This window comes from Pavona decussata, unplaced genomic scaffold, assembly GCF_977016875.1.
Source record: "Pavona decussata unplaced genomic scaffold, jaPavDecu1.1 SCAFFOLD_85, whole genome shotgun sequence".
NCBI classification, from domain to species: domain Eukaryota; kingdom Metazoa; phylum Cnidaria; class Anthozoa; order Scleractinia; family Agariciidae; genus Pavona; species Pavona decussata.
Window position 1 is genome coordinate 1,070,604 of NW_028145503.1, and position 26,300 is coordinate 1,096,903.

The 26,300-nt window shown below is 39.4% G+C and overlaps 2 protein-coding genes and 1 pseudogene across 3 annotated transcripts in view; all 3 read right to left on the reverse strand.

Moving 5' to 3' along the window:
• Nucleotides 1-26,300, reverse strand: part of LOC146475165 (uncharacterized) — a 143,059-nt pseudogene that overhangs the window by 59,272 nt on the left and 57,487 nt on the right. The gene's annotated exons all lie outside the window — the stretch shown is intronic.
• Nucleotides 1-26,300, reverse strand: part of LOC146475164 (tetratricopeptide repeat protein 28-like) — a 128,236-nt gene that overhangs the window by 59,272 nt on the left and 42,664 nt on the right. The window lies entirely within an intron of this gene.
• On the reverse strand, nt 1,129-17,655 carry LOC146475173 (coadhesin-like). Its single transcript, XM_085116228.1, has 16 exons — nt 17,547-17,655; nt 14,628-14,783; nt 13,205-13,338; nt 12,415-12,571; nt 11,450-11,623; nt 10,185-10,361; nt 8,683-8,853; nt 7,924-8,094; nt 7,452-7,613; nt 6,675-6,845; nt 5,086-5,256; nt 4,222-4,392; nt 3,435-3,605; nt 2,708-2,734; nt 2,176-2,202; nt 1,129-1,703 (listed from the first exon to the last, which is right to left on the reverse strand). Exons 1-16 carry the CDS (start codon nt 17,653-17,655, stop codon nt 1,129-1,131), a joined length of 2,724 nt encoding a protein of 907 aa, XP_084972354.1.

Genomic DNA, 26,300 nt, shown 5'->3' on the forward strand with positions numbered 1-26,300 from the left:
AGTACTCGCATGCTCGCGAATGCTCGTAAAGACGATTCGATGCCTTTAATCTTAGTGTTACTCACTTGGGCATGGGTGTGTGTTACATTGTTCAGTCATTTTTGAGTCTCCTGTACAGTTTTTTCCACCAGGCGAAGGAGGCGGGCTTGTGCAGGTGCGCGATCGGGATCGAGACCCCCCAGGGAAACATGATCCACTGCACATTGTCCAAGCACCCCACAAAGCCCAGTTGCCATCTGGTTATGTTTAAAAAAGAAAACAAAAGTTAAATGCATATTCCAACTGAGTCTCCTTTAATATAAGGGAAATAAATCACCATGCAAGAACTTTGGGGCAAAGTGCGGAGAAGATTCGGAGAAAGGAAGGTGAACCAAGCGTGTTCATGTATTAGATAATATGTAAAGAAACAACGCTTGACATTCATCGGTCTTTATTTAGGGTCAAAGACTTTGCTCTGTTAACATGAAATTTAGTATAAGGACTTTGCTCTGTTGACATGAAATTTAGTATAAGGTAAGAACTACGGCGTATCTAGTGAAAACCAGGTGGTAATTTCGGACAACAAAAGATTGTCCTGCAACTGAGCAATTTTGTTCTTATTGTACATAATTGTTTATAGTAATTTTAGTACATATTCTAAAAATAGTTTGACATTTTTCGCAATTATGAGTGCAAAATAAATAATTTTTAATTTTTTATATCCATGTAAATATCAATAAGGCGCCATTTCGTTTCAGTTATGAAGTTTCTTGTGTTTCGATCTGGTTCATATTGTGCTTTCCTGGCAAGAAATATATATTTAATTGCTGCTTATGCTTCATACAGTTTATATATAACGTTTTTCTTAAGTTCTTTTTTGTGCAAGCTCTGTTACCACCAGGCATAGCTAGAACTGATCAAACAGACTCATATCCGAGTCAATAATGGGGTAATTTCAGGGGATTGAGCTCTTTCGCAGGCTCGATGGCCAATTGCATTTTTGAAATAATATATACTAGTTAACCAGTTTAACCTTGACTTGTCATCTCTGTTGATAAGCCAAACATTCGTTTTAAGCCTATCTAGACCGGGGAGGGGGATTCTGCCCGTGCCAACTTTGAATATTAAGATCGATTTTTCAAAAATAAATCAAGAATAATTCTTACGTCTTAGAATTCTGTCCATTATACGCTCAGAAAGCACTCCAGGGTTGATGCCTGGCTGAACGGAAATAACATCCAGAGGATTTGGTGAAATAATACGCAGCTGTGTTCTATTCACATTTCCTATGGTCACAGAAATCACCAAAATCTTGTTGTTTTCTAAAGGTCTCACGGCAGCTGTTAGGGTGTCCTTATTATCAGTCGGGGAATTACTGTCTGTGATAACAACAAGGACTTTCTTGGCCTTGGGACGCCCCATTGTTTCAGTGAAGACGCGGAGAGTTTTTTCAAGTGAACCTCTCAGAACCGTAGGGCCAGGCGTTGGAGGTTGAGTGTCAATAGCCGCCTTCACTTCACTTGCGCTGGGAGGGAAGGTGTGGTTGAAATTGATTACTCTGTAGGCTTTATTCCCATAAACGATAATGCCGTAGTGTACCTTATTCACACCATATGTGTCGATAAATCGGTTGATGGTGTTTCTCATCAGTGTATATGTTTGCATTCTGTTGCTGGACGTTGCACTCAGGGCGAACACAAGGTCGATCTTTTTTATGTTGGGATCTATAGAAAGACAGAGAACGGAGGTGAAAAATCAGTCTTGGTGCATCTATCTTGTATCAACAGTAAATGATCTAAATGTACTATCTACCCAACCTATAGAGTAGGTTCACGATGGCCATATTGGAGGAGCAAAACAATAGAATGATTTTACTTTGGAAAATAAATATTTTTTTTTATGCAAATATTTTTTATTGTTGGACTCTTCCAACATGGCTGCCGTGAAAAGACTCTATAGGAGAATCTTTGATGACATCATTGTTTACATTCTGCGTCATAAGCATACATCAAACAACAAGGTACGAAAAAAATGGACGCCTAAGCGTTGAAGGGCTTACCACCCAGCCTTACGTTACTTTAAAAGAAGGTAATTAACAACTAAAGTTCTCGAAGGAAAGCTATCAGGGAACGTCATTAAGCCTTTTATTAGTGAAATAAGCTTTATATTTTCTTTTAACCTTGATTATTGACTAACCTGGGGCTATTGGTGTCCTTGTGGTAGCTGTAAAGTGAGAGAAATGACATAGATGTAACATGAATAAATACGGTTATTGTATATTATTACTGTACAAGAAATTTGGAAGCGATCCGGAATTTAAACAAATCAAGACTGAAAGGGAAAAGCGAGGGAGTTGAAAAAGTGGGCATTAAAAGAAATAATAATAAATAAGTAAAACAACAGCAACAGTAACAGCTATATCAAAGCAATAAAAAAAAGTGAAGTATGGGAATATATTTTTGTGGTTGGGACTTTCAACAAATTGTATTGGTATTAGACAATTTCTTCTTAGTGAGTATAGGCTAATAAGTTGTTAGGTATTTTGTTTGTTGTTGTTACACATGTCGATACAGTTAAGCTTAGTTAAATAGTTAGGTTTATGAGAGAAGTAATTTAAGTTAAAACTGAAATAAGATGGTTTGCATTGGGTGTAAGACTATGCAATACCTCTTTGAAAGCAAATTGAGTACAAGAAAGAGCATTTAAACATCGTTCAAAGGAAACTTACGAGGTGAAGGAGTGGTTCCTGTTGGCGCTGTTAAATGAAAGGAAACAAACAAAAAATAGACCATTCATTAAAAAAGAGCAGTATGAATGCGGACAAAAAATGTTAAACTTAGTACAATTAACCCAAATCGGCCGAGAATTGGGTGGCATGATATCTTGTACACGGCACATGAGTAAGCCGCGCAAGCATGCCACAAGTTAACTTGATATCACAGCAATATTTACAGTCGTGATTTCTTAACCATTGTAATGCGCAGATGGAAATGTTCAACTGATATTGGGCAATATTAGTTATTGTTATTATTGTTATTATTATTATTATTATTATTATTATTATTATTATTATTATTATTATTATTATTATTATTATTATTATATGGTGCTGTTTGGGCGGTTCCTGATATCATATGAGCATTGACGTATGAAATTTTCACTGGTAACTTAACAACATTTTGTAGACTTTTTCAGGCCCAAATTGCTTTCAGTTTCATCTCCCAAAATAGACATTATGTATAAAAAAAAGTGTGTACCGTACTTATGTTCCTGGATAATTCGCTCACATTGCACAAGTTTAACAGTTTAAAATAGTCACAAGTAGATCAGGCAATATGAATATCTATTTCTAAGTGACGTTGTCGTTGACGTTGCCGTCTTGCTTTTTTAAGGTTTCGTATTCAGGTACTAATGCCCGGCTTTTGCAAGTAGATATAAAAATTGAAGCTACTTACGTGGACAAGGTCCACTGTTGCAGTCCAAATTAATCTCAGTGGGATCACCAGTGCAGTTAGCTCCCCCATTTGAGGGGGGTGGGTTTGTACATGCTCTTGTCCGGCTTTGTTTTCCCTGTCCACATGTAACACTACAATCAGAATAGGTCCACCTTGACCACCCGCCATCGACTGCAACATTAGAGAATATTTTCATTTTCATTAGAGAATATTTTCGGTAAAGAGAGGAACTATCGTTTTCCTATCATACGTTTACGGCGAATTGAGGAAGTTTGGATAAATCAAATTGTGACGTGCACGTAAACGCTACGTTAGAGAGAATAACTGGCTTTAACTGGTAAATGTAGAGAGCGACTATAATTTTCTAACAGTATATTTAGCGAATTGAAAAAGCTTGAAAAATTACTTGATGAAGTGCAGATATAATAAGCTACATAAGAGAACAAGAACTATGTTCTACTGAATGTGATACCCTTGGAAAGATTGGTAGACTACATTCACAGCACTATTTAAGCTACAGCTGACTATGCATTATGGATGCAAATGTTGTCACTCCCTCGACATGAGGTGTTGAAAAATGCTAGATAGCAAAATGTAATTGTGCATATATATTTTGTAGTCATTCACGTGCACGGTGTTGAGTTTGGATTTTCTCTTATCTTTCTTATCAAAGAAAGGTAACTTTAAAGAAAACTTGTCTTAACATCAACCAATACCCCATTTTATTTTAAAGCGAAGATGGGGAATATTCCAAATAATTTCCAGAATTGCACTATTGTGGTCATACCTGGACAGGCTTGTGGATTGCATAATCGTGTTTCCATATCCGAGCCAGAACAATTAAATCCATTATTTTGTGGCGGGGGGCTGTCACAAACACGAGTTCTGTACTGTGTGCCATTTTCGCAAGTCAAGGTACATTGCGTCCAACTCGCCCATGTTGACCAACTACCATTTACTGGAGAAACAAAAAAAAAAAAAAAAACCCGTGAAATTTCATTCATTAAACGCAACTTATTTGATCTCCTTTTTGATGTATTCAACCATGGACCAAATTGTTATTAATTGTATCCTTCCTCCATAATGTGGCCCGAATTTATTTTTAATGGCATAAGTTAGTGACTTCAAAATCACGGTCACTGGAAAAACAGAGATAGTTTTGGCAAGTTCTTGAGCACGCTTAATTTGGGAATTTGATTTTCGAGTTATACCATCATTTACAGCATAGTGGACGATGTCACGAGCAAGTAAAAGTGTTAACAAACTTAAAAAAAATTCAAAACTCCATTAATAGTAGAATAAATAAAAAAAAAAAACAAATAAATAAATAAATAAATAAATAAATAAACAAATAAAGAAATAGAATTAACAACCCAGCAAAAACGAAATGCAACTAAGCAGCTTTCGGATGTCACACATCACGGTTTTGTCAACAGACTCAAAAACTTGAACCAACGTTCAAAAAGTTTAATTGGATACTTACATTCTCACTCAGGGACTCAGAACTTTAAAAAATATGCATATAATAACAAAAATTACCATATGAAAGCACTGGTACTGATATGTTAATGCTATCAGTGAGCCGAGTAAATTTAGGATTTATTTTTCAGTGAACTTCAAAAGTGTGAAAGGAAATCATTAGTTAACTCACTTGGGCAAAGGAGTGTGTTACATTGTTCGACTTGAGATGTGTCTCCGCTACATGCGCTACCACCGTTGGAAGGAGGTGGGTTAGAGCAGGTGCGGCCTCTGACCCTTGTTCCTCCACCACATGTTACACTGCATGAGGTCCAAGTACTCCATGGTGTAAACCCGCCATCAACTACGATTAATAAGGAAGAGAGTGATAACTTTTGTACAAATAACACTGTTGTCACTGAGTGTGAACGTTTGATTGCATACAAGTATAACTATTTCACTGAAACTTCTAAGGACATAACTAATCTTTTAAGCACACCGACTCAAGTTGACACAGGTCAAATGAAAACCTCCTTTTTAGTGCTTTGTTGACAATGTGCAGAATTTACATTACAGATAGCGCGCCCCTGTCCTGGGCAGCAACCAAAATAACTTTAGTGGTGATTGAATCTCCAGTAAATACAATAAGTTTTATTTAGGTGTATTCGCTAAAACGACATTCTATACGAGGCATTTAGGTTTTAGTAAAAAGAAACTACGTTTCGAAGACATCCTGGCTACATTTTCAAGTAAAAAAAAAGGTCAATGTTCAAGTGGAGTTAATTTAGTTAATTTAATTTAGTGGAGTTGGCTTTAGCCACTTTATTACACGTGGAGTTAATTTATACAATTCGAAGCCAGGATGTCTTCGAAACGTAGTCTCTTTTCGCTAATTTTACGTTAAATTGTTTCTCTAAATCCTTATTTTTTTAGGTATCAGCTGTTCTTTTTTCTTTATTTCTTATTATTTTTTGTTTGTTTGTTTGTTTGTTTGTCTGGTCCTCAAAAGCGTAGGAAATTCATCCTTACTTTGCCAGTATAAAAGATAGGACAATCACACTTATATATAATATAATAGTACTTTCCAATATGTTTCTTTTGAGGTCCGCAGCAGAGAGTGATGACGTTATATGACGTGTGGATTACGTCACAGTTTAAAGCTCCTCGGAGAAACATACATTCTACCACTTGTTTTACAAATTAAATTGCGTTTAAAGCCTCCAATCAAATTTTACTGTATTTTCTACCTGAAGGTTATTTGGGCTAGGTTGGATATTAGGGGTATTGAATGGTCCCTTAAAATGTTCTAGAGCTCGCAAAATGTGGCTTTTGCTCGATTTGCCCGCAAAAATTAAACGAGTGCTCGCTTGCTCGTGCTCGCAAAATTTTCGCAACTGCCAGCATACTCGCATTCTCGTTAAAGTTTGCTCGATTGCTCAAAATTTCGTAAATCGACCTAAATCGTATTTTGAAGGTTTCTCTTGGTACATAAATACATCTTTGCGCGGTAATGAACTCCAATGAACCTGGCTGTGAATTAAGTTCACTTGAAAGCACACAACAATAACATAAGTTAACGCAATTATACATGTCATAACCAGGATCGCGATAAGATGTAATAAAAACAACGTCGGGAACTTTGCTGCCAGCGGAAAATACGAAGTGATCGCCGCTAGTCAGTTGTATTTGATCACTGGTCGTACTTGCAAAAACCCGCAGTACTCGCATGCTCGCGAATGCTCGTAAAGACGATTCGATGCCTTTAATCTTAGTGTTACTCACTTGGGCATGGGTGTGTGTTACATTGTTCAGTCATTTTTGAGTCTCCTGTACAGTTTTTTCCACCAGGCGAAGGAGGCGGGCTTGTGCAGGTGCGCGATCGGGATCGAGACCCCCCAGGGAAACATGATCCACTGCACATTGTCCAAGCACCCCACAAAGCCCAGTTGCCATCTGGTTATGTTTAAAAAAGAAAACAAAAGTTAAATGCATATTCCAACTGAGTCTCCTTTAATATAAGGGAAATAAATCACCATGCAAGAACTTTGGGGCAAAGTGCGGAGAAGATTCGGAGAAAGGAAGGTGAACCAAGCGTGTTCATGTATTAGATAATATGTAAAGAAACAACGCTTGACATTCATCGGTCTTTATTTAGGGTCAAAGACTTTGCTCTGTTAACATGAAACATGCTCAGGCGAAATCTTGATGATTACCTTATAACTAAGAAGACATTATAAAAAGTGACAGATGTTGTAATACTCCTCCAATCCCGATTAAAAATATCATCTTCGGTTCCACGTTCTTATTTCAGTATTGTTGATTATTATGCTTCGTAATTTCTGTAAATGGTTGGAACCTAGGAGCCATGTCACAAGTACGTAAATTATGATCATCCAAATGAATGTAGTGGCTTAAGAAGGACTGTTTGAGGTGTCATTTCAAGTCAATGTCACCTCAAATGGTCCCTCTAATATCTACACTTACCTGGATGTTCATAATTTATGTACTTCGTAATTTCCATTTGTAATCTTGTAGACATTAAAGGCTTCCTGCACTTACTCTGACAATCCCCTACGTTACACGCCTCTGCTTCTTGGGATGAACCGCTGCAATCTGCTCCACCGTGCTGTGGTGGCGGGTTGTTACACTGTCGAGATCTGTCTCTTTGGCAAACCTCGCTGCACGATGACCAGGATGTCCAGGAAGACCACACTCCATTAACTAACATTCACCAGAAGATAAGGAAAGTCGAAGCATTAAAATACGTTTACGGAAATAATGTGTTGATCACTTCGCGGTTTATCGATCTAATGATGAGCTATGCGAGTTCGTAATGTAGTCACTAATGCAGACGAAACCCCTCCAATAAGCACAGGCACAAATGTAACAAAAGCAAAAGGACCCTTTCTGACTCACACACGATCTTGTTGTTCTTGTGTTGTTAAGCTTGACCCGAGTTACTTCACAATTCATAAGCAAACTCAGTTATTACTACTGATGAACAAGGGGGGACAAATGTTTACTGACTTACCTGGACAAGGTTGATTGCTGCACTGTTGTGTTTCCGAGCTTTTTCCAATGCAGTCTTTTCCACCATGTTGTGGTTTAGGATTATTGCAACTACGATTGCGCAACTGTGATCCTCCTCCACACGTGACTGGGCAGTTTGACCATGCTCCCCAAAGCCCCCATCCACCATCAACTGTTAGTAAAGGAAGTTAAAGTCACACGTAATGAATTTGTCTAACCATAAGTCCCTCAACGTCAGAACTGATTATGTTCAACTTGATTACCATACAATTAAAGGAGAACTTTAAACACTGAGTTCGGAATGACATATAACTGAATGCTGCTTGTGTAGTGGAGGAGTTACAATTGTAATAAAGAGTTCTGACAGTGTGCTTTTATTAGTCATGTCTGACGTTGATTATGCACAAGCCTTATAGTTCAAGTTTTATAATGAGAAAAAAAGAAAGGGTAGCTATGATGTGATAGTTAGTCTGTAAAAGACAAGTAATTGAGCTTTTGTCTGAGCAACAGTTTGAATGAGTGATCACTACTTATTGACTCTCTGAGCGTCTAAATGGCGTCTAAATGGCCAATTTAGGGGCTGACTGGCTGACTGCATAGCGTTTTGATGAAGTAATTGGCTGACGGGACTGTCTCACAGGTTCACTAAAAAAGTGACCAGCTGACTGTGTAACTAATGAAACAATTAAATAAGTTGTTGAATGAGAGACCAACAAACCGGCGAGGTTATTATTTGTTTCTTATTAATTCATGGACGCACCTGGGCACTGTTGAGTGTTACAATCTTCGAATTCCTTATCGTTTCCTGCGCATGGCTGACCACCATGCAGTGGGAACGGATTGCTGCACGTACGAGAACGTAATCGTCTCCCTCCAGCGCATTGTTTCGTGCAACGAGACCATCTTGACCACCCAGACCAACCACCATCAACTATAACAGAAGAACAATTGATGAGTTTAAAAAGGAATTAAGACCTAAAGAGCAAATCAATACCTCAGTAAGGAAGTTTTAGTCAAGCGGTGTATCACTGGCCAATTTTTGCTTTTTATTCCCTACAGAAGAATTTTTTAAAACCCTGTACACCCCCTAGATCTTTTGGCAATTAGATTTTGTGCTAAAAGAACGCAAAAATTAAGCCGCCGTTACACGTTCAAACTTTTAGCCAAAACTTGTGTGCAACAGCGCTTATGTTTTTAAGAGACCAGTTTCACGAAGGTTCTTTCATTCGCTACATGCTAAAGCCGCCGTTACACGTTGAAGCTTTTAGCTGAAACTTGTGTGCAAAGGCGAACGGGATCAGTTTCACGAAGTAGTGTTACACGTTGAAACTCTTGTTTTTTCACCACTTCCACTGTTGAGAGCCGTTGCAGAAGTAGAAAGCGGTTCCACTTTTCGTGAAACTTGTCTCGCAACGGAAATTCGAAAAAGTTTCATGAAACCGACCTTGTTACACGGTGGAACGCCTGCTGAAACTTGTTTCATAGCGCCTTTGCACACAAGTTTCAGCTACACGTTTTTCATGGTAACGGAGGCTTACAGTGCGGACACTCGAACAGTGAACGGCTAAGGCTTTTTTGGACTTTTTCTCTCTTTGCAATATAAACAGACTAAAGAACATTTATCACTCGCTAAGAACTTTACATCTTTTTTCTGATTCAATGTTGTTAAAAAAAGGTCGGATTCATTGTTTTCAAGGGAGTTTCTGATTGGACAGCATTTGAAAAAAAAAGGTGAAAAAAAGCCTTGAGTGTTCACGGTTCGAGTGTCCGCTCTGTAAGGCTTGGGTTTTCATTAACCGCGATATTTTATTGTATTCATTTGTAGGCTTCGAGTGCCTGAGCCCGCGTTTCAGCCGCATACCAGTAATGCGGCATATACGTTATTGGGCTTCATCTTGAATAGTAGGAATTTGTTTATTTATTTTTTTTTTTTTTACATAGACTCAAAAGAAGGCTGGATCACGTGTATAAGGTTTAACTTCCGGGTTAAAAGAATAATGTATTTAAAGATTTTACCTGGAGGTTTCCACAAATGTAAAACACAGGACAAGATAATAATAATAATAATCATTGAGTAATATCTAGTAGCCACGTTGCTCACGTTGTATGCATTTCATTCATTCACATGAATGGAAGAAAGTGTAGTTGTTAAGAATGATTCAAAGATTGATGAACGATGACAGATGGATGGATAGGTGGTTGAATGGATGGATGGATTTGATGATCTGCCATAACGACAGAAATCGAAGCCTAGAGCTTTACCTCCACAAACCCGTACATTACAACCACGCCTTTCGCTTGACGGCCCTGTGCAGTTGGCCCCACCGTGGACTGGAGGGGGGTTTGTACACGATCGTGTACGGGTCGAATTGCCATTGCCACATGTTTTACTACAGGATGACCAGCTTCTCCAAGGTGACCAGTTTCCATTTACCGGTGCTAGAGAGAGAGAAACAAAAGGTGTAAGTAATAATCAACTTAACTCTATTTCTAAACAGTTAAACACACTGTGAAGTTGTTGTATCATTGGAAAAAGGATACCAAGGAAAACTGTCATCTCATGGTTTACGTTTGAGTGATCACTCCTCAGATGTTTGTCTACTGACCCAACAGTGAGAACCTCTTTGTAAAGCTTAATAACCATTACCACAAAAAGTACTACTCTGTAGCTTTAATTGGTTATGGTGCAAGTAGATCTGGGGCTTTGATCCACAGACGGATATAAATGCCGCAAGAGCAATCTTATGGAGATCACGTAAACCACTGGAAGCTCGGGAGGGGGTTAACTCTATCTAGACCGAGAGGTGGAGAGGGTCTGATTGTGCCCGCGACGACTTTAAACCTGAAAAACTTTCCAAATATGCAAGAAAACGCCCTGAAACTCTAGTGCTTTTTCCGAAATTTGTCTGGAAAATCTTTGACGTGGTCGGTTAGTGCTTATAGACTTTGATGTTACCGTAGCAACGAATTTTTGACAGGTAGTTTTCTTCTTTTTTTTTTTCAGAAAAATAGAATATCCTTTTTTAAAATGAAGAAAAATCACTTAATTCTTCCAGTAATTTTTATGTTTTTAGGTCACAATAGTTTCCCCTGTATTGTTTTTGATTACGCTTTCGTGAAGTTTTAGGGAAATCCAGAAATCCAAGATGGCGGATCCAAGATGACCACCATTTGACAATCATGACCATATTACCACGTGACATGACGTCATAAATTGAAGTTGCGGACCTCAAAGGAGACATCTACAAACGTACTATCTATCCTCTAAGACTCAATGTCATAACTTTTATACTTGCAAAGTTATGGAGGGGGGTGTCGACTAGTTTCCCCCCCCCCCTCCTTTCCCGGTCATAGAAGACAAAAAGAAGCCCGGTCTAGATAGGGTTAACCTTAATCCTATTGGCTCCTCCCAAAAGTAGACCCGGGACTGTTAAGCTACAATAAATTCTAATCGAGGTATCGAACTCAAAATAATTCTGTTTTCGGCCAAATATTTTGATTGTCATTTTGAATAGAACAGTACTGACCTTTGCAGTCGTAGCACCCAGCGTCCTCTTTTGCATGACCATTACAAGGACTCCCACCAAAAGCTGGCGCTGGATTTGAGCAGGACCTGGAACGGCTCTTGGTACCAAAGCATTTGCTAGTACATGCTGTATAGTTAGACCACGGAGACCATAGGCCATGCCTTGGAGTTGGTACTGAAAATTAAAAGGATACTTTTTAAGGATGTATTTAATTAGATTAACGTATTTTTTTGCCGTTTTTTTCTATCAAAAATTAAGCGATTGATTATTTCATATATCTAATGAGAAGCACAAAAGTTAGTACGCAAGTCGCTTGATGAAATCATTCGTTTTGTCTTTGATCCGTGCCTTAAAATCAAATTAGTTGAAGAAATTAAAAATCTAAATCTTGACTTGTAAACTTAAAGATAAAACCATTAATGCTATACCCCTAACGAACTTTTTGATTGATAAATTGCATAATTTTATCTACAATTACACGAACAAAGTGTAACTGGCCAGGAATGCAAGAATTGAGTGGAAATGTTATCAGTTTACATACACTATGATGATGTTTCATCTTTTTTTAATAAAGACATACATCTTACATAATAATAAAAGCGATGTAATCCAAGGAAGATGCCACTAGCGTGACGGCAATAGGCCTAAAATATACTATACACCTCTCAGCCGCCTCAATTACAGAATCTGTGGTTGAGAGAGCCAATTTGCGACTTGCCGGTAGCTAGTTCGTGTATTAAGGATTTCCTGCTCCACAGTATACATGAAATTTAACCTTAGGCCGTAGGAAATGTGTCAAATGTTTGCCTCAGTGGATGAAATCTTAAAGTGTAACTATTTTCGCTAGAGCAGTTTTCTCTTCAATTTGTAATTCACTTTAGATTTTGTCGAATTCTTTAAAGTCGCTAAACCTTGACAAGGAAGGGAAAGAGATAACGCTAATTGCTCCGTACGTCATTACATACCGTTTCCACAGCTTTGTACATCAACCCGCATACAAATAATAATTTCTTCTTGCCTCACTGGTTCTTGAGGACGAAACCTCACATAGCGAGCAGAAACAGGGGCAGCAAGGTTTGTCGTTACGACATCATCGCCATTATCCAATGGTCCATAAAAAGGCTGCAAAATGCCACCAAGGTTATTGGTGCTGGTTTTATCATATCAGTACAAAACTCATATATAAAATATTGAACTAAAGTATGTTGAAAAACATTAACCAGAAAATAAGGAAAACATTTGACCTCCCACCCTTCCTATAAGTCAGATATTGATGACGCAAAACAATGCACTCTGCGGAATGTTTCCTCACACTAAATGGATCTTATGAATATTACATCTACAGAAATTTCTACCTAAGAAATTTTCCATTTTTGTAAAACTACACATAACTAATGAATGCAAGGCTGTAGATTAACTTTCAGGACCATAAATAGGTAGCTGTATTATGGCAAGGGCTTTTCTATTTATCTCCTGAAGTTCATGACTAAGTAATTCTCGTTATCTTTTCAAGTTAAGAAGTTAAAGCCAATTGCTCGTTCAAAGCATTCAGGCTGAAATAATGCCTTTCGAATTACTGACCGAGCAACACGAGACCAGTCTTAAGGATTTCGAAGTATCCAGGAAGTGATGATGATATGGCGTTTCTAATGCATTATCCACTGACCAACTGTAATACATTGTGGTAGTGTTAAGACGGGTGGTGATAATCAAAATTCTACCTTTGAACATTTGAAACAACATTGAGAATATTACCTTGGGCCTTGATCCTTCGAGAATGGTTTGATAATTAACATTGTCGGTGCTTATGTTTACCAAGTATTCAGCAACCGCTTTCCGAGAGCCTGGTTTCCCTTGAACAGTTAGCTGGTCGAGCAATAAATTGAAACCTATAAAACGGCAAAGAAGAGTATATAAATGGCGGGTATTTAAAATTCCAGTCTAAAAGGTTTGAACAGCAACCAAGATTTTTAGGCCATGTAAGCCTGAAACTTCTTCTGTGTGGGAGTATTCACGTCTTAAGCCGCCGTTACACGTTGAAACTTTTAGCTGAAACTTGTGTGCAACGGCAAACGAGACCAGTTTCACGAAGTGGTGTTACACGGTAAAACTCTTGTTTTTTCACCACTGCGACCGTTGCGAGCCGTTGCAGAAGTAGAAAGCGGTTTTACTTTTTGTGAAACTTGTTTCGCAACGGAAGTTCGAAAAAGTTTCACGAAACCGACCATGTTACACGGCGCAACGCCTGCTGAAACTTGTTTCGCAGCGCCGTGGCACACAAGTTTCAGCTAAAAGTTTCAACGTGTAACGGCGGCTTTACGCTGCATTTTGGCAACCGAACCCCAAGCCCACATCTCCATTTTTTTTTTATATTTAAACATCTCCATTTGCGTTTACTGTCACTGTTCCAACGGTCCAGCAAACCTTGGTGATGGAGAGAGCAAGATGGTGAGAGAGAAGGGAATGGGATTTCATACCTGGAATATTCTAATGTAACGTAGACTAGGTTAGTTAAGAAGTAAACACACGACTCCACAAGCTAACAGCTTATGTATGTATGTATGTATGTATGTATGTATGTATGTATGTATGTATGTATGTATGTATGTATGTATGTATGTATGTATGTATGTATGTATGTATGTATGTATGTATGTATGTATGTATGTATGGATAAGGTGGCATAGAGCAACAAAGTTACTGAAAGTTGTTAGCGAAAAAAGAAGTGTCTTCCTCGTTTTCCTTCTCCTTTCACTCCGAGAAATTTTACTATCGCAAAGCACACCAAAGATCTTTTTAGATTAAAATTATAAAGGGGAAGTGTCACGATGATTTGGTGTAATTAAATGAAACCTAAAAATAATGGTCCAGTATTGTTACAAACTACTTCCTCACTGTACTAAATTTGTCAACATTGACCTGGTCATAGATATACTGAGGTGGAATGGATTGCAACTTGAAAAATGTTAGGCTAACCTTTTTCGAGTTCCTGCATTTTCGTTTCCAAAATGCGCTAGACCAGATCGTGATTTGATCTTCTTCCAAAACTTCAGTTGAGTTCTATCTCTGGCGGCGTAAGATAATTATTTTGTAGCTACGCGATGGCATTGAAGCGCCGTTTTCACCACAAAAGCTCAAAATCTTCGAGACACTTCCCCTTAAAGATTTTTCAACTTACCGAGGTCAACTGTGAGGAACTGGAACTGATCGTCTATTCCAGCGCACCATACTTCGTTTCCATGCAGCACTGGTTTACCCGGCCCAGCACTGCTAGACGAAGCAGAATACTGCGTATTGGGATTGATAAGAGAGACACAGCCAGAGCTTGGAGTTGCTGCAATAATAATATTAAAAAAATAATAATAATATATACTGAAATCGTAGCCACGAAAGATTCTTATATGAAGCAAGATTGCTTGTCGGATTGTGCCCAGATTAAAAGATTTGGACTTCAGCCTATTTTGCTATGCCTTGAAATAATGAAAAAATAATTAAGTAAAAGTCCAATATTACTTTATCACAGATTGATTTGTTGTCAAAACAAATCGTTTGCAGACAAGCCAACAATCTGCTGGCTTGCAGACTTGCACATTAGTTAGACCTATCTCTATAAGATCCTAGCAAACCGACAACTTTGATAGAATAGAATACAATTTTCTTTATCCGTCACAACGATTACTTCAAGATCAAGTTTGTTGTGTAAATATGTATCCAAATTACTTGATGGGAAAACTCAGTTAAAAAAAAAAAATATCAAATCGATCAATTGCTCAGAAAACAAAACGCTAAGTAATATCGTCTTAAAGGTCTACATTGAGCCCAGAGGTAGACTTTTTACAAGCCTCAAACAGAAAACAGGAAGGTACAGCTTAATAGCATTTATTTCAGTGAAATCACTTTAGCATGTATCTGTGAATGCAAGACATAAAAGCCGTATCAATCAGAAGTTTTCATATTAGTGTTTATACTTCATAAAGTGAAAGACGAAAGTTCAAACTGTATTATTACATTAGCCTGAGTTAAAAATATTATTTATGACTTAACAACTCAAACATCAGTCAGATTGGTCGATTAAAGTAGCCAAATACCATGACTTCGCTGTGATAAGCATTTATAGTATGTAAGATCATGATGATGGTGGTGCAACTCTTGCCTACGTCACCAATCACATGATCAGATGTCATTTTTTCCATACAACCAGTTTCCTGTTTTCTTCTGAGGCAATTAGCCCAGACAAGCCACTCCCTGTCTGATATCAAGCCATTACAATACTAGTCTTATTTAAGTATTCATTTCTGATGAGTGTAGAAAAATTGGCTACTGAAATTGCTTGTCTCCAATAAACTAGCATTTCCATTGAAAAATGTCAAAGTTTATCTGGATTTTTGCCAGTGAAGTGCAATCCAAGATTCCATTAAGCTGAAGTGACGTTTTTCCTTTTACCCTTTCTGCGGTTTTCATTACTCCGCTTAATATTTTTGAGATCCTTTTTGGAGTGCTGAGTCAAGTTATGTCCGCCTTACAATACCACACTGCTTGGCGTATAAAGTGCATGAAATTGGAAAAAAGGGGTTAAAATCGCACACGATGACAGCTTGATTGACCTCCGTTTGTGCTCAAGAGAATTCGTGCACAACCCTTAGGCGTAAACTTTCATCCTTGGCGATCAACAAACAAAATATTGGTTATTACTAATCCGTGAAAAATGTTACGAGCAAAACGTGCCTTCTACTAGAGAAGGTAGTGATATTATACAGCTGTGGGTGTGCTAAATATTTACGTCGTAGTTGAATATCATGATTGAGAAAATGTTTCAAGAATGTTGTAACCGTGATTTGTTATCGAGGTAAAGCTTCTGTACATAAACGGAATTTGAAAGTCAAGGAATCAAATTAGATTTTCATCTAGTGTAGTGACTGTATTTAAGACAATATTTCATCACAATCGTTTTGATGTCGCGTGGCTCTAAAGGACCAATATCTAGACCAACGCGAAGATTTATAATCATCGCTTGAAAGTAGAAGTTCACTTTATCTGAAGTTTGGAATGATTTGCAAATCCACTTTAAATAGTAATTAGTCAATTAAAGTTTATAACTTTGCTAACCTCCATTAATTCTAATAGCAAAATTGGAATATGTATCCTACTGCCAAAAATAAATCAAATTGTTTTGCGAAAGAGTGTAATGTAACATTAACAACGTGGTTTAATAGCCAGAGTCTTCTTCAATAAAATTCCTACGCCATGGACAGTGGACGACAATTAAGGTGGAAGGAACTGATAAATGCTTTCGGAAATTTAATCAGCCCGGCTTTGTGGGTTAATGTACACCTTTAATTTGGCCATGGCATCCTAACATCAAAACCTGCAGTTCAAAGTATTTGAGAGTATTTGATCATACTTGTCCTAACAAGTAGTTGAAGGCTGTTTATCTAGCAAACTACACTTTCAAATTTGAGGCACAGAAAAGAACAAGAAGGGAATAAACTTTTGAGAAAGCGCTGCTTTTTGAAGACCTTTGAAAGATCGCATACAATATGGCAATTTTTTTCTGAATTTAAACGAGGCGCAGAAGATATTTGCTTGAATTTAGTTGATAAGAAAATGACTGTAAACGAGCCTCGTACATCGGTATAAACTCCGAGATATAATCCGGTAGCATTTTTGAACAACAGTGGCGTATCCTAAGTGAAAGTTAAGTGAAAAGTCCTTAGTAAAAAGTAACTTGAAAAAGAAACTAAAATTCGAGAAAAACTAAATCTCAATATCAGCTATTACGATTTTTAAAACCCATCGACTGCGTGAGGATATGAAGGATAAAAGAATTCGATCGGGGAACTACTCTAGCTAAGTTATATACAATTCGCTTAACTAAGAAGGAAGTTTTAAAATTAAGGAAAAATTAAGGTCGACAAACAAAAAAAAAATGTCTTACCTCCATATGGATTATAATAGTAGGTACTTCTTGCTTTCAAAGACATTCGTCTTGTAAGTATTCGTCGCTTATTTCGCTTGTCGTTTTCTATTCACATTGTCATTGTCATTGTTAATTTATTTGACTGTTATTTTATGTTATTTTTCAGTTACCTTAGCTTACCTTTCGTACTTGCTTTGGTTATTAAATGTTTGGTCTGTGTACGAGTTAACGCGTTTGCGACGACATTCGTAAAAGACGAATATTTTTTGCCGTCGGTGTCCGTTGCCATGTTTCAAACAAGACCTCATGTTAATCGTCCAAGTACGTCGCCGAGGAGCCAGCGTCCCGCACGTTCTGATACGCCGCCGCCTGTTCGTTCAAGTTCACGTGTACGAAGACTCAACGTAACGCTGGATCCAGATGCTATTCGAGTTGAGCGAATTTGAGTTCTAAGAAAGAAAAGAGGAGGTGTTTTGTCGAGTATTACAGCGAAACACAAGGAGATTGATGACTTGCTGAACGATGTCAACAATTTGGAAGCAGTTAAGGACAAGCTAGCCGAGATAACGGATCTCTTTCAAAAGTTCGTCGAATCTCAGAACGCATATCATCGCGAGTTGGTGGACGAAGCTCATAAGGAACAATCTAACGCTTTTTTTAATGAAATTGAATCAAGTTTAAGATTTTTCTGCGATACCGTTAATGACTGGTTACGCGTTACGGAGGTGAAGCTGAATGAGATGGCCATAACTCCAGATGACAGTGCTTCTCAAGTTATCCCTGACGAGCAACATAAACATAAGAGTTCATGTGGTTCCATCCTCAGTACAGCATCTAAAGCAAGTTCAATATCTTCTGCTCGAGCTGAAGAAGCGGCAAAAATCGCTGAAATTCAAGCCGAAGCCCTTGCCTTAAAACAGCGTCAACGACTTCATGAGACGGAGATGAATCTTAAAAGACAACAGCACGAGTTGGAGTTAAAGAGGAAGGAGCTGAAGCTGGAGACCGAATACGCCAAAGCTGTGGCCAGAGAGGGAGCAAACGCCAAGGCAGAATCAAAGTTTCTTCCTCCTGACGGCTTGCAGAATCGAACGATCTCTTGTTTTCCGCCCCCAGTATTCGTCTCCAAGGATAAACAAGAAGGGGCAAAGTCTAAACCTGAAAAGATTCCCAATGAAAGAAGCGTTTCAAGTAGTTCAAGCAAGGATTCCGGCAAATCTGGTCTCAGTGATCAAGCTTATCAGATTCTCGTCCAACAAAACCCAGTAATGGAAGAATTTGTGAAACAACAGGAAACGCTGCCCAGAAGACATGTCCCTGTTTTTGATGGCAATCCTCTAGAATACTGCACTTTTATCCGTGCCTTTGAAACGGTGATCGAGGCCAAGGAACCCGATTACTCTGGTAGACTATATTATCTTGAGCAGCACACATCTGGAAGACCACAAGAGATCGTGCGCAGCTGTCTCTACATGGTTCCAAAGGAAGGTTACGAGAAGGCTAAGGGACTCCTAGAGAGAAGATTTGGCCAGAAGCATAAAATCGCAATGGCTTGCCTTGACCAAGTGACTAATGGTCCACGCATTAAAGGTGAAGATGCGGAATCACTGGAAGGTTTCTCTATCTTATTGTCGAGCTGTACGAACACTCTCAGATCCATTGTTTACTCTAACAAGATAGAAAGTCCAGATAACATGCGGAAGATCATCAACAGACTCCCACCCAGATTGCAAGCTAAATGGCGCGAAACCGCTGACCGGATTCTGAATGTGGATCAGCGAGAGATCTGTATTGAAGACATTTCAAATTTTGTTGAGCAGAAGTCGCGATCCTTAGGCAATCCCATATTCGGCAAGTTACCCTGCATGGAGAAGGAAGCCTCCGTTAACAAAGAGAAGAGGTTAAAGCCCAGAAATGACAAGCCTGGTTCGAAGAAACTAAGTCTCGCTACCATTTTTGAAAAGAATCCTGACAGTCAAGTACGTCCCGTATCTTCGTCAACCGGTAGCAAGTTTGCTTTAGCTGAAACTGCCAAAGGTTGTCTCTTCTGTCGTGCCTCCCACCATCTGTCTGATTGTTCTGATTTCGCGAAGGCATCCAATCAAGATCGTTTTGATTTCGTTATGAAAAAGAGGCTGTGCTTCGCTTGCTTAAGAGTTGGTCATCAATCCAGAGGATGTCAAAAGAGGAAACCTTGTCACCACTGCGGTGGACCACATGCCACAGTTATGCACGTAGAGTAATTTGGAGAGAGACAATCACGGTCCAAACCAGAATCTCCTAGTGATGCACCTGTTGGGAGAAGTGAGACTTGATCTCAGGATAGCACAAGCCAAGGCAACTCCGAGGAGAGAAGTACCCCGCACTTCTGTGGCCTAACGTCTTTGGAGGGTTCCATAACGGACTTGCCTATTGTCCCCGTGAAGATTAAAGTTAAAGGAAGTCCTTGTGCCATTGTAACGTATGTGCTCTTGGATATTGGTTCCAATTTTACCTTCTGCGTGTTCAGCCTTCTGGAACGTCTGGGAATAGGTGGCAAGAAAACGAAACTCAAATTGACAACCATGGGAAGAAGTGAAGAAGTAGACAGCTTTATTGTTAAGGATTTGCAAATTTCTGACCTAGATGAGAACGTTGTCATTCCTCTGCATGAGACGCTAGCCAGGCCAGTTATGCCAGTTTCAAAAGATGAAATCCCTAAATAAGAAGACGTTGAACGGTGGCCACATTTACGGGGATACGTCGAGCTTACAGAATTAGACTCCCAAGTGGACCTGTTGATCGGCGCCAATGTTCCTGAAGCCCTTCGGCCCAGAGAAGTTATCCCTGCTGCTAATAGAGGTCCGTACGCGACAAGAGTGGACCTCGGCTGGGTTATTAACGGCCCTACCGGACGAAAGTTGAAGAATGTCCCCTCGTGTTTCTTTGTGAAAGCCATGGAAGCTCATCCTATGTGTATTGCCTGTGCTGACTTTGCTGACGACGTTGGCTTATCCAGAGATTATCTGAAATTCATGAACGTCGTTAAAGATTCAGCCATGCAGTGCGAAGATGGTCATTATCAGATTTCGCTTCCCTTGAAGAATCCGTCCCTGAAGATGCCGGAGAATAGAGTTCAGGCAAAACGCACGATTCTTCATTTGAAACGCAAGCTTTTGGGGAATGGAAAGTTCCGAGAAGACTATGTTACCTCTCTTGAAGGAGTGATTAAAGAAGGCTTCGCTGAGAAAGTTCCCCTCGCTGACCTCAGAAGAGCGGACGGCAAGGTTTGGTATATACCGCACCATGGCGTATATCATCACAAGAAATCGGAGAAATTAAGAGTTGTTTTTGATTGCTCTGCTCAGTTCCGTGAGACTTCCCTAAACAGTGAGCTTTTCCAAGTTCCAGACTTAACCAATAACCTTCTGGGGGTGCTGATTCGTTTCCGCCAGGATCAAGTTGCAGTGATGGGAGACATTCAATCTATGTTTCATCAAGTGCGCGTCCCTGTAGCTGCTCGCGATCTTCGTCGTTTCCTGTGGTAGCCCTCTGGTGACTTAAATTAAGAATTAACAGAGTACAGAATGACGGCACATTTGTTTGGTGCTGTCTCGTCTCCTAGTTGTGCGAACTTCGCAATTCGCAAGAACGCTGAAGATCTCAAGCATGAATTTCCCTCCGATGTTGTCAATACCGTTTTGAGAAATTTCTACGTTGACGACTGCCTTAAATCTTTACCTTCAAGTAGTGCAGCGATTAAGCACGTGGATGACTTACCAAAGCTTATGTTGAGAGGAGGCTTCTGTTTTACGAAATTGGTTAATAACGACCGGAAAGTCTTAGAGTCAATTCCAATTCACGACAGGGCCAAAGATGTCAAAGAGTTGGACCTAGCCGAAGATGCTCTTCCCACCGAGAGAGACTTAGGCGTATCATGGAGCGTAGAGAACGACAAGTTTGGCTTCAAGGTCAACGTTAAGGAGCGACCATGTACAAGGCGTGGAATACTATCTATCGTCAGTTCGATATATGATCCTTTAGGAATGGCTGTACCTTTCATCTTACCCGCCAAACTACTTCTCCAAGATTTGTGTAGAAAGGGCCTTGCTTGAGACGATGAGATTCCTGACGATTACTCGTCTCGATGGCGTTCCTGGCTGCATGGGTTACCGAAGCTTTCCAAATTCTCAGTCCACAGACATGTCAAGCCCCCTGACTTTGGAAGAATTACTAGCAGCCAAACTCATCACTTTTGCGATGCCTCTCAGTCTGCGTATGGAGCGGTTTCGTATCTTCGCCTCACCAATTCGGATGGTCGAATTCATTGTTCTTTTCTCATCGGGAAATCCCGTCCCGCTCCTCTGAAACAGACGACTATCCCCAGATTGGAGTTAGCAGCTGCTACAGTATCGATTCCCTTGAACAAAATGTTGAAGAAAGAATTGGAAATGCCCATTGACACAATCACTTTCTGGACGGATAGCATGACTGTGATACGCTACATCGAAAAAAAATCGAAGCGTTTCCATACTTATGTCGCCAACCGTGTCTCCGTTATCAGAGAAGATTCCAGTCCTTTACAGTGGAGGTACATAGATACCAAGTCTAATCCTGCTGATGACGCGCCAAGAGGAGTCACTGCAGAGCCTTTTGTTCAGAATGACCGTTGGATAAAGGGGCCGGTCTTCCTCTTAAGACCGGAGTCCGATTGGATGGCACATCCCCGAAATACTGAAGATATTGTCAGAGGATGATCCCGAAGTTAAACGCGAGTCGTCTTCCTTTGCTGTCCAAGTCAGCGAAGCCTACGCGAGCCTTGCTTTTATCGTTGAGCGGTTCTCGTCTTGGTTTAGACTGCTACAGTTTATCGCTCTATGTCTTCGCTGCCAAAGAAGATTCCTTTAGAGAAAAGGAGAAGCCAGACAAGACCCCTATGGTTTTCCTGGAAAGTCCACGTGCGAATCGCTCACACTTCCAGAGTTGGAGATTGCAGAACAAGAGATCATCAAGTTTAACCAGAAAATCGCTTTTGCTGAAGAAATAGCAGCCTTAAAGAAAGGAAAGTCGGTCAAGAAATTAAGTGCGCTCGTTAAGTTAGATCCAATAATGATCCAGGGCCTCCTCCGTGTTGGCGGACGACTGAGGATAGCCACCCTGTCTGAGGATTCGAAGCATCAGATCATTATCCCGAGGGATTCTCATCTCGCTCGTCTCCTTGTTTTCCATTTTCATGAGAAAAGTGGTCATTCCGGAAGAGAATACGTCTTAGCCCTATTGCGTGAAAAGTTCTGGTTAATCCGCGCAAATTCCGTTGTTAGAAGCGTACTATCCTCCTAGCCTCCCTTCACTTGCGTAGGAGTAGACTATTTTGGCCCGTTTCCTGTACGCCAAAAGAGGAGCCAAGTGAAGCGCTATGGAGTGATTTTCACCTGCTTAGCACTACGAGTTGTTCACTTGGAAATATCCTACTCATTGGACACTGATTCTTTTATTCTTGCTCTGAGGCGTTTTATCGCGCGAAGACGTCAAGTGAAAGAAATTTGCTCTGACAATAGTACAAACTTCGTTGGAGGCGAAAAGGAGCTCCGTGTTATGATCGAAAGCTGGAACCAGACTGTGATCCACCAAAGTCTTCTCCAGAAAGGAATTACGTGGATCTTCAATCCGCCATCGGCCTCTCATCATGGTGGCGTGTGGGAAAGGCTAATAAGATCGACCCGAAAGATTGTTGGCGGCTTAGTGAAGGAACAGAACCTCGATGATGAAACCCTCCAGACCTTGATGTGTGAAGCAGAAAGTATCATCAATGGAAGACCTTTAACGACAGTCTCAAATGATCCAAGAGATTTGGAACCTCTTACACCAAATCATTTGCTTCTTCTTCGTCAAGACACGCCTCTTCCTCCTGGTATTTTTGAGAAAAAAGACACCCTATCAAGAAGAAGATGGCGACAGGTACAATATTTGGCGGACGTTTTTTGGAAACGTTGGAAAAAAGAATATCTGCCTCTGCTACAACAACGACAGAAGTGGTTCAAAGCTGAGAGAAATTTTGCAATTGGGGATATCGTTATCGTCGTTGATGAATCTACACCCAGGAATATGTGGCCGATTGGTCGTATCACAGAAGTTTTTCCCGACAAGCAACAGTTGGTCTGTCGTGTGAAAGTTCGGACGAAGAATTCAACTTTACTTCGACCCGTGTCCAAGCTATGCCTTTTGGAATCTTGTGAACATTCAAAAGAAACACTTTAATTTAATAGAAGTCAAGTCTTTTCCTAATTTACCGCGTATATGACATTTTTTCCCAGTCTTAGAGATTTAAAGAGACATTTAAGAGTGCCTGACTGTAACTTTCGAGAATCGCTGGCCAAGCTTGAAAAATCGAAACTCCTGATAATTTGCCTGAAGTTTACTTTTGGGGAACTATCTTCGAAAATATTATTTGAATGTTCTGGAAATTTTTAGTTTTCGAGAATTTTGGAGAAAACGAGATAACGGGTTTTGCCTCATTAATTATGCAAAAATCTCACTCAAAATTAGCCAAGTTCAATACGCTTGTGTTGAAACAGCACGCAACGCTAGAAAGCGAGGTCGGTTTTGAATAAGAGCATAACTCACCTACTTTCTATCAATGGGACCTATGTAAACTTTTGTAGAACTTTGGAGGGTTTTATGGCTCTTTGAAAAAGTGACATTTTGAGGACTTCGCGATGAGGCGAAAATTGAGTAAGTTTGAAGGTTTAAAATGCATCTTGGTATGTCAGGTATCGACTCGAGAGGAACATTGTGATAAAGCTTGGGTCTTCGTCTTTAATAATACGAAATAAAAAATCTGGGCAATCAATGCACGCGCTGACGAAAACCAAAGTTAGCGAGGCTTCGTTAACAAATTTGCATAATTCGCAGCTGTTGAGAAAATGCTATGTTGTGGCGACTCGGTGAAAACATTGACCCAGGCTATCTTCAAATGGTTATTTTACCCCACATTGCATTTGTCTGTTTCTCTTTCTTGTTTTAATAAGGTGTTAGAAAAGGTCTGGAAAAAAATGCGTGATCGGAAAAGAAAATATTCGTCAAATTCTGGTGGGAAATTTGCATAATGCAAATCTTCCAATAAATCTTTCTGCAAAGGAATCTGATTGGGAAGGTTTCGTTAAGAGACCATTTGACCGAAACACCCCACATAAAAGGAGTCAAAACAACGTTTAATAATTCGATTTTAACCAATTATTGTCGAATCTTAACCTTTAAATTAATAGTGCCAAAGTGATACTCGCTATTGCGTTATCTGCGTCACGTCAGTAGCTGTCGATAAGTCTTAGAATATAATGCCCACAAACCAACTTGTGCTGCGAAATTGCCAATTACAACAACTAGAAAAAAAGACCTTTATTTACTGGCATATGAGTGGTTTTGATAAAAGTAAAACGTTCACATGACACTTGAATAACGTTTAAAAGATACATGCTTGTCAAATGAGATGCGAAAGTTGGACACAGGGTCGGTCAAAGTGAATATTTTTAATTAAATCAAGTTTGTTTACTGGAATGCATGCTTTTTCAAATAGCTAGTCCAACCTTCTTCAGTGGCCTTCCAAATAATGATCACCCAGAATTGGGTCAGTCAAAAAAGCTCTCAATTCGTGTTGTTTGATACTGTACCTTCGCAAGTGACTGAAAAACAATGTCAGCTGGCACGCCATATTTTAACGTAATTACTGGTATGAAATATCACACATGCACGGATACACGCTTCAAAAAACCTGTGTGCCAATTTCCGTTTGACAAAATAATAACCTACCTACAGTCCACATTGGCTGTAGGAGATGCATTTATCTTTGTCGAATGTCAACAACAGAAACACGGGTATCTCAATGACACTGTATACACGCAATGTCTAGTGCATACATCACAGGTAGCCGAAGCTCTATGACCTTTGTTTGACCTTTATATTTTGATGTCATTATGAGTGTTACGCAATGGCGTAAATCGTTACGGTTTGTATGGGAATTTACGAACGTGTTTTGGAGTCGAAAATAAAGGACATAAATTGAACAAGAATTGCTTACCTTGTCTCCTTGATCTCTTGCCAGTGTTTGTGCGCCATATTTTGGCCATTTTAGTACTCCACGCTCCACGCTCCAAACTTATACTTGACGTGCTGTTTCAACACAAGCGTATTGAACTTGGCTAATTTTGAGTGAGATTTTTGCATAATTAATGAGGCAAAACCCGTTATTTCGTTTTCTCCAAAATTCTCGAAAACTAAAAATTTCCAGAACATTCAAATAATATTTTCGAAGATAGTTCCCCAAAAGTAAACTTCAGGCAAATTATCAGGAGTTTCGATTTTTCAAGCTTGGCCAGCGATTCTCGAAAGTTACAGTCAGGCACTCTTAATTCTTAAGTGTTAGTTTAGCTATTAGTTCCATGCGCCTTATAATGTTTCACATATATGAAACGCAAAGTTTCCGCCTTTCCATTTAGGGGCCGGAATGTAGGCGCAAAAATTTAGATTTTTGTTGTTTTGTATGTCGGCGTTACGTATTTCTATAGGTCATTAGCGTTCTTGTCTTTTGTTCCTCGTTTATTAGTTTTTTCACTCCGTTGCCCTTTGTACTTGGTTTCCCGTTCATAAGCCTTCTTTGTTTTCTTAGGCTGTTTTCGTACTCGCTAGTTTTATTTTGCATAATGCTATATATACAGGTTACTTGTTAGTTTTGTTGTTTTCTGCTCATATTGCGTAAGTCGTTCTAGTTCTAGTTAAGTTCAGTTTCGTTTTAAGTCTAGCCTTTAAGTCAAGTTCCAAGTTCTAAGTGTTTTTCTTGTCGTCACATTCGTCTGTAAGTAATCGTCGCTTATTTCGCTTGTCGTTTTCTATTCGCATTGTCATTGTCATTTTCATTGTTAATTTATTTACGTCTGTTATTTTGTTATTTTTCAGTTACCT

Coding starts and splice junctions, on each gene's coding strand:
- LOC146475173 (XM_085116228.1), bottom strand. CDS start 17,655: ATGGCAACGGACACCGACGGCAAAAAATATTCGTCTTTTACGAATGTC. Junction 13,339..14,627: donor GTTCCTCACAGTTGACCTCG/GTAAGTTGAAAA, acceptor GCCGTTTTATAG/GTTTCAATTTATTGCTCGAC. Junction 8,095..8,682: donor TAACACTCAACAGTGCCCAG/GTGCGTCCATGA, acceptor CTTTACTAACAG/TTGATGGTGGATGGGGGCTT.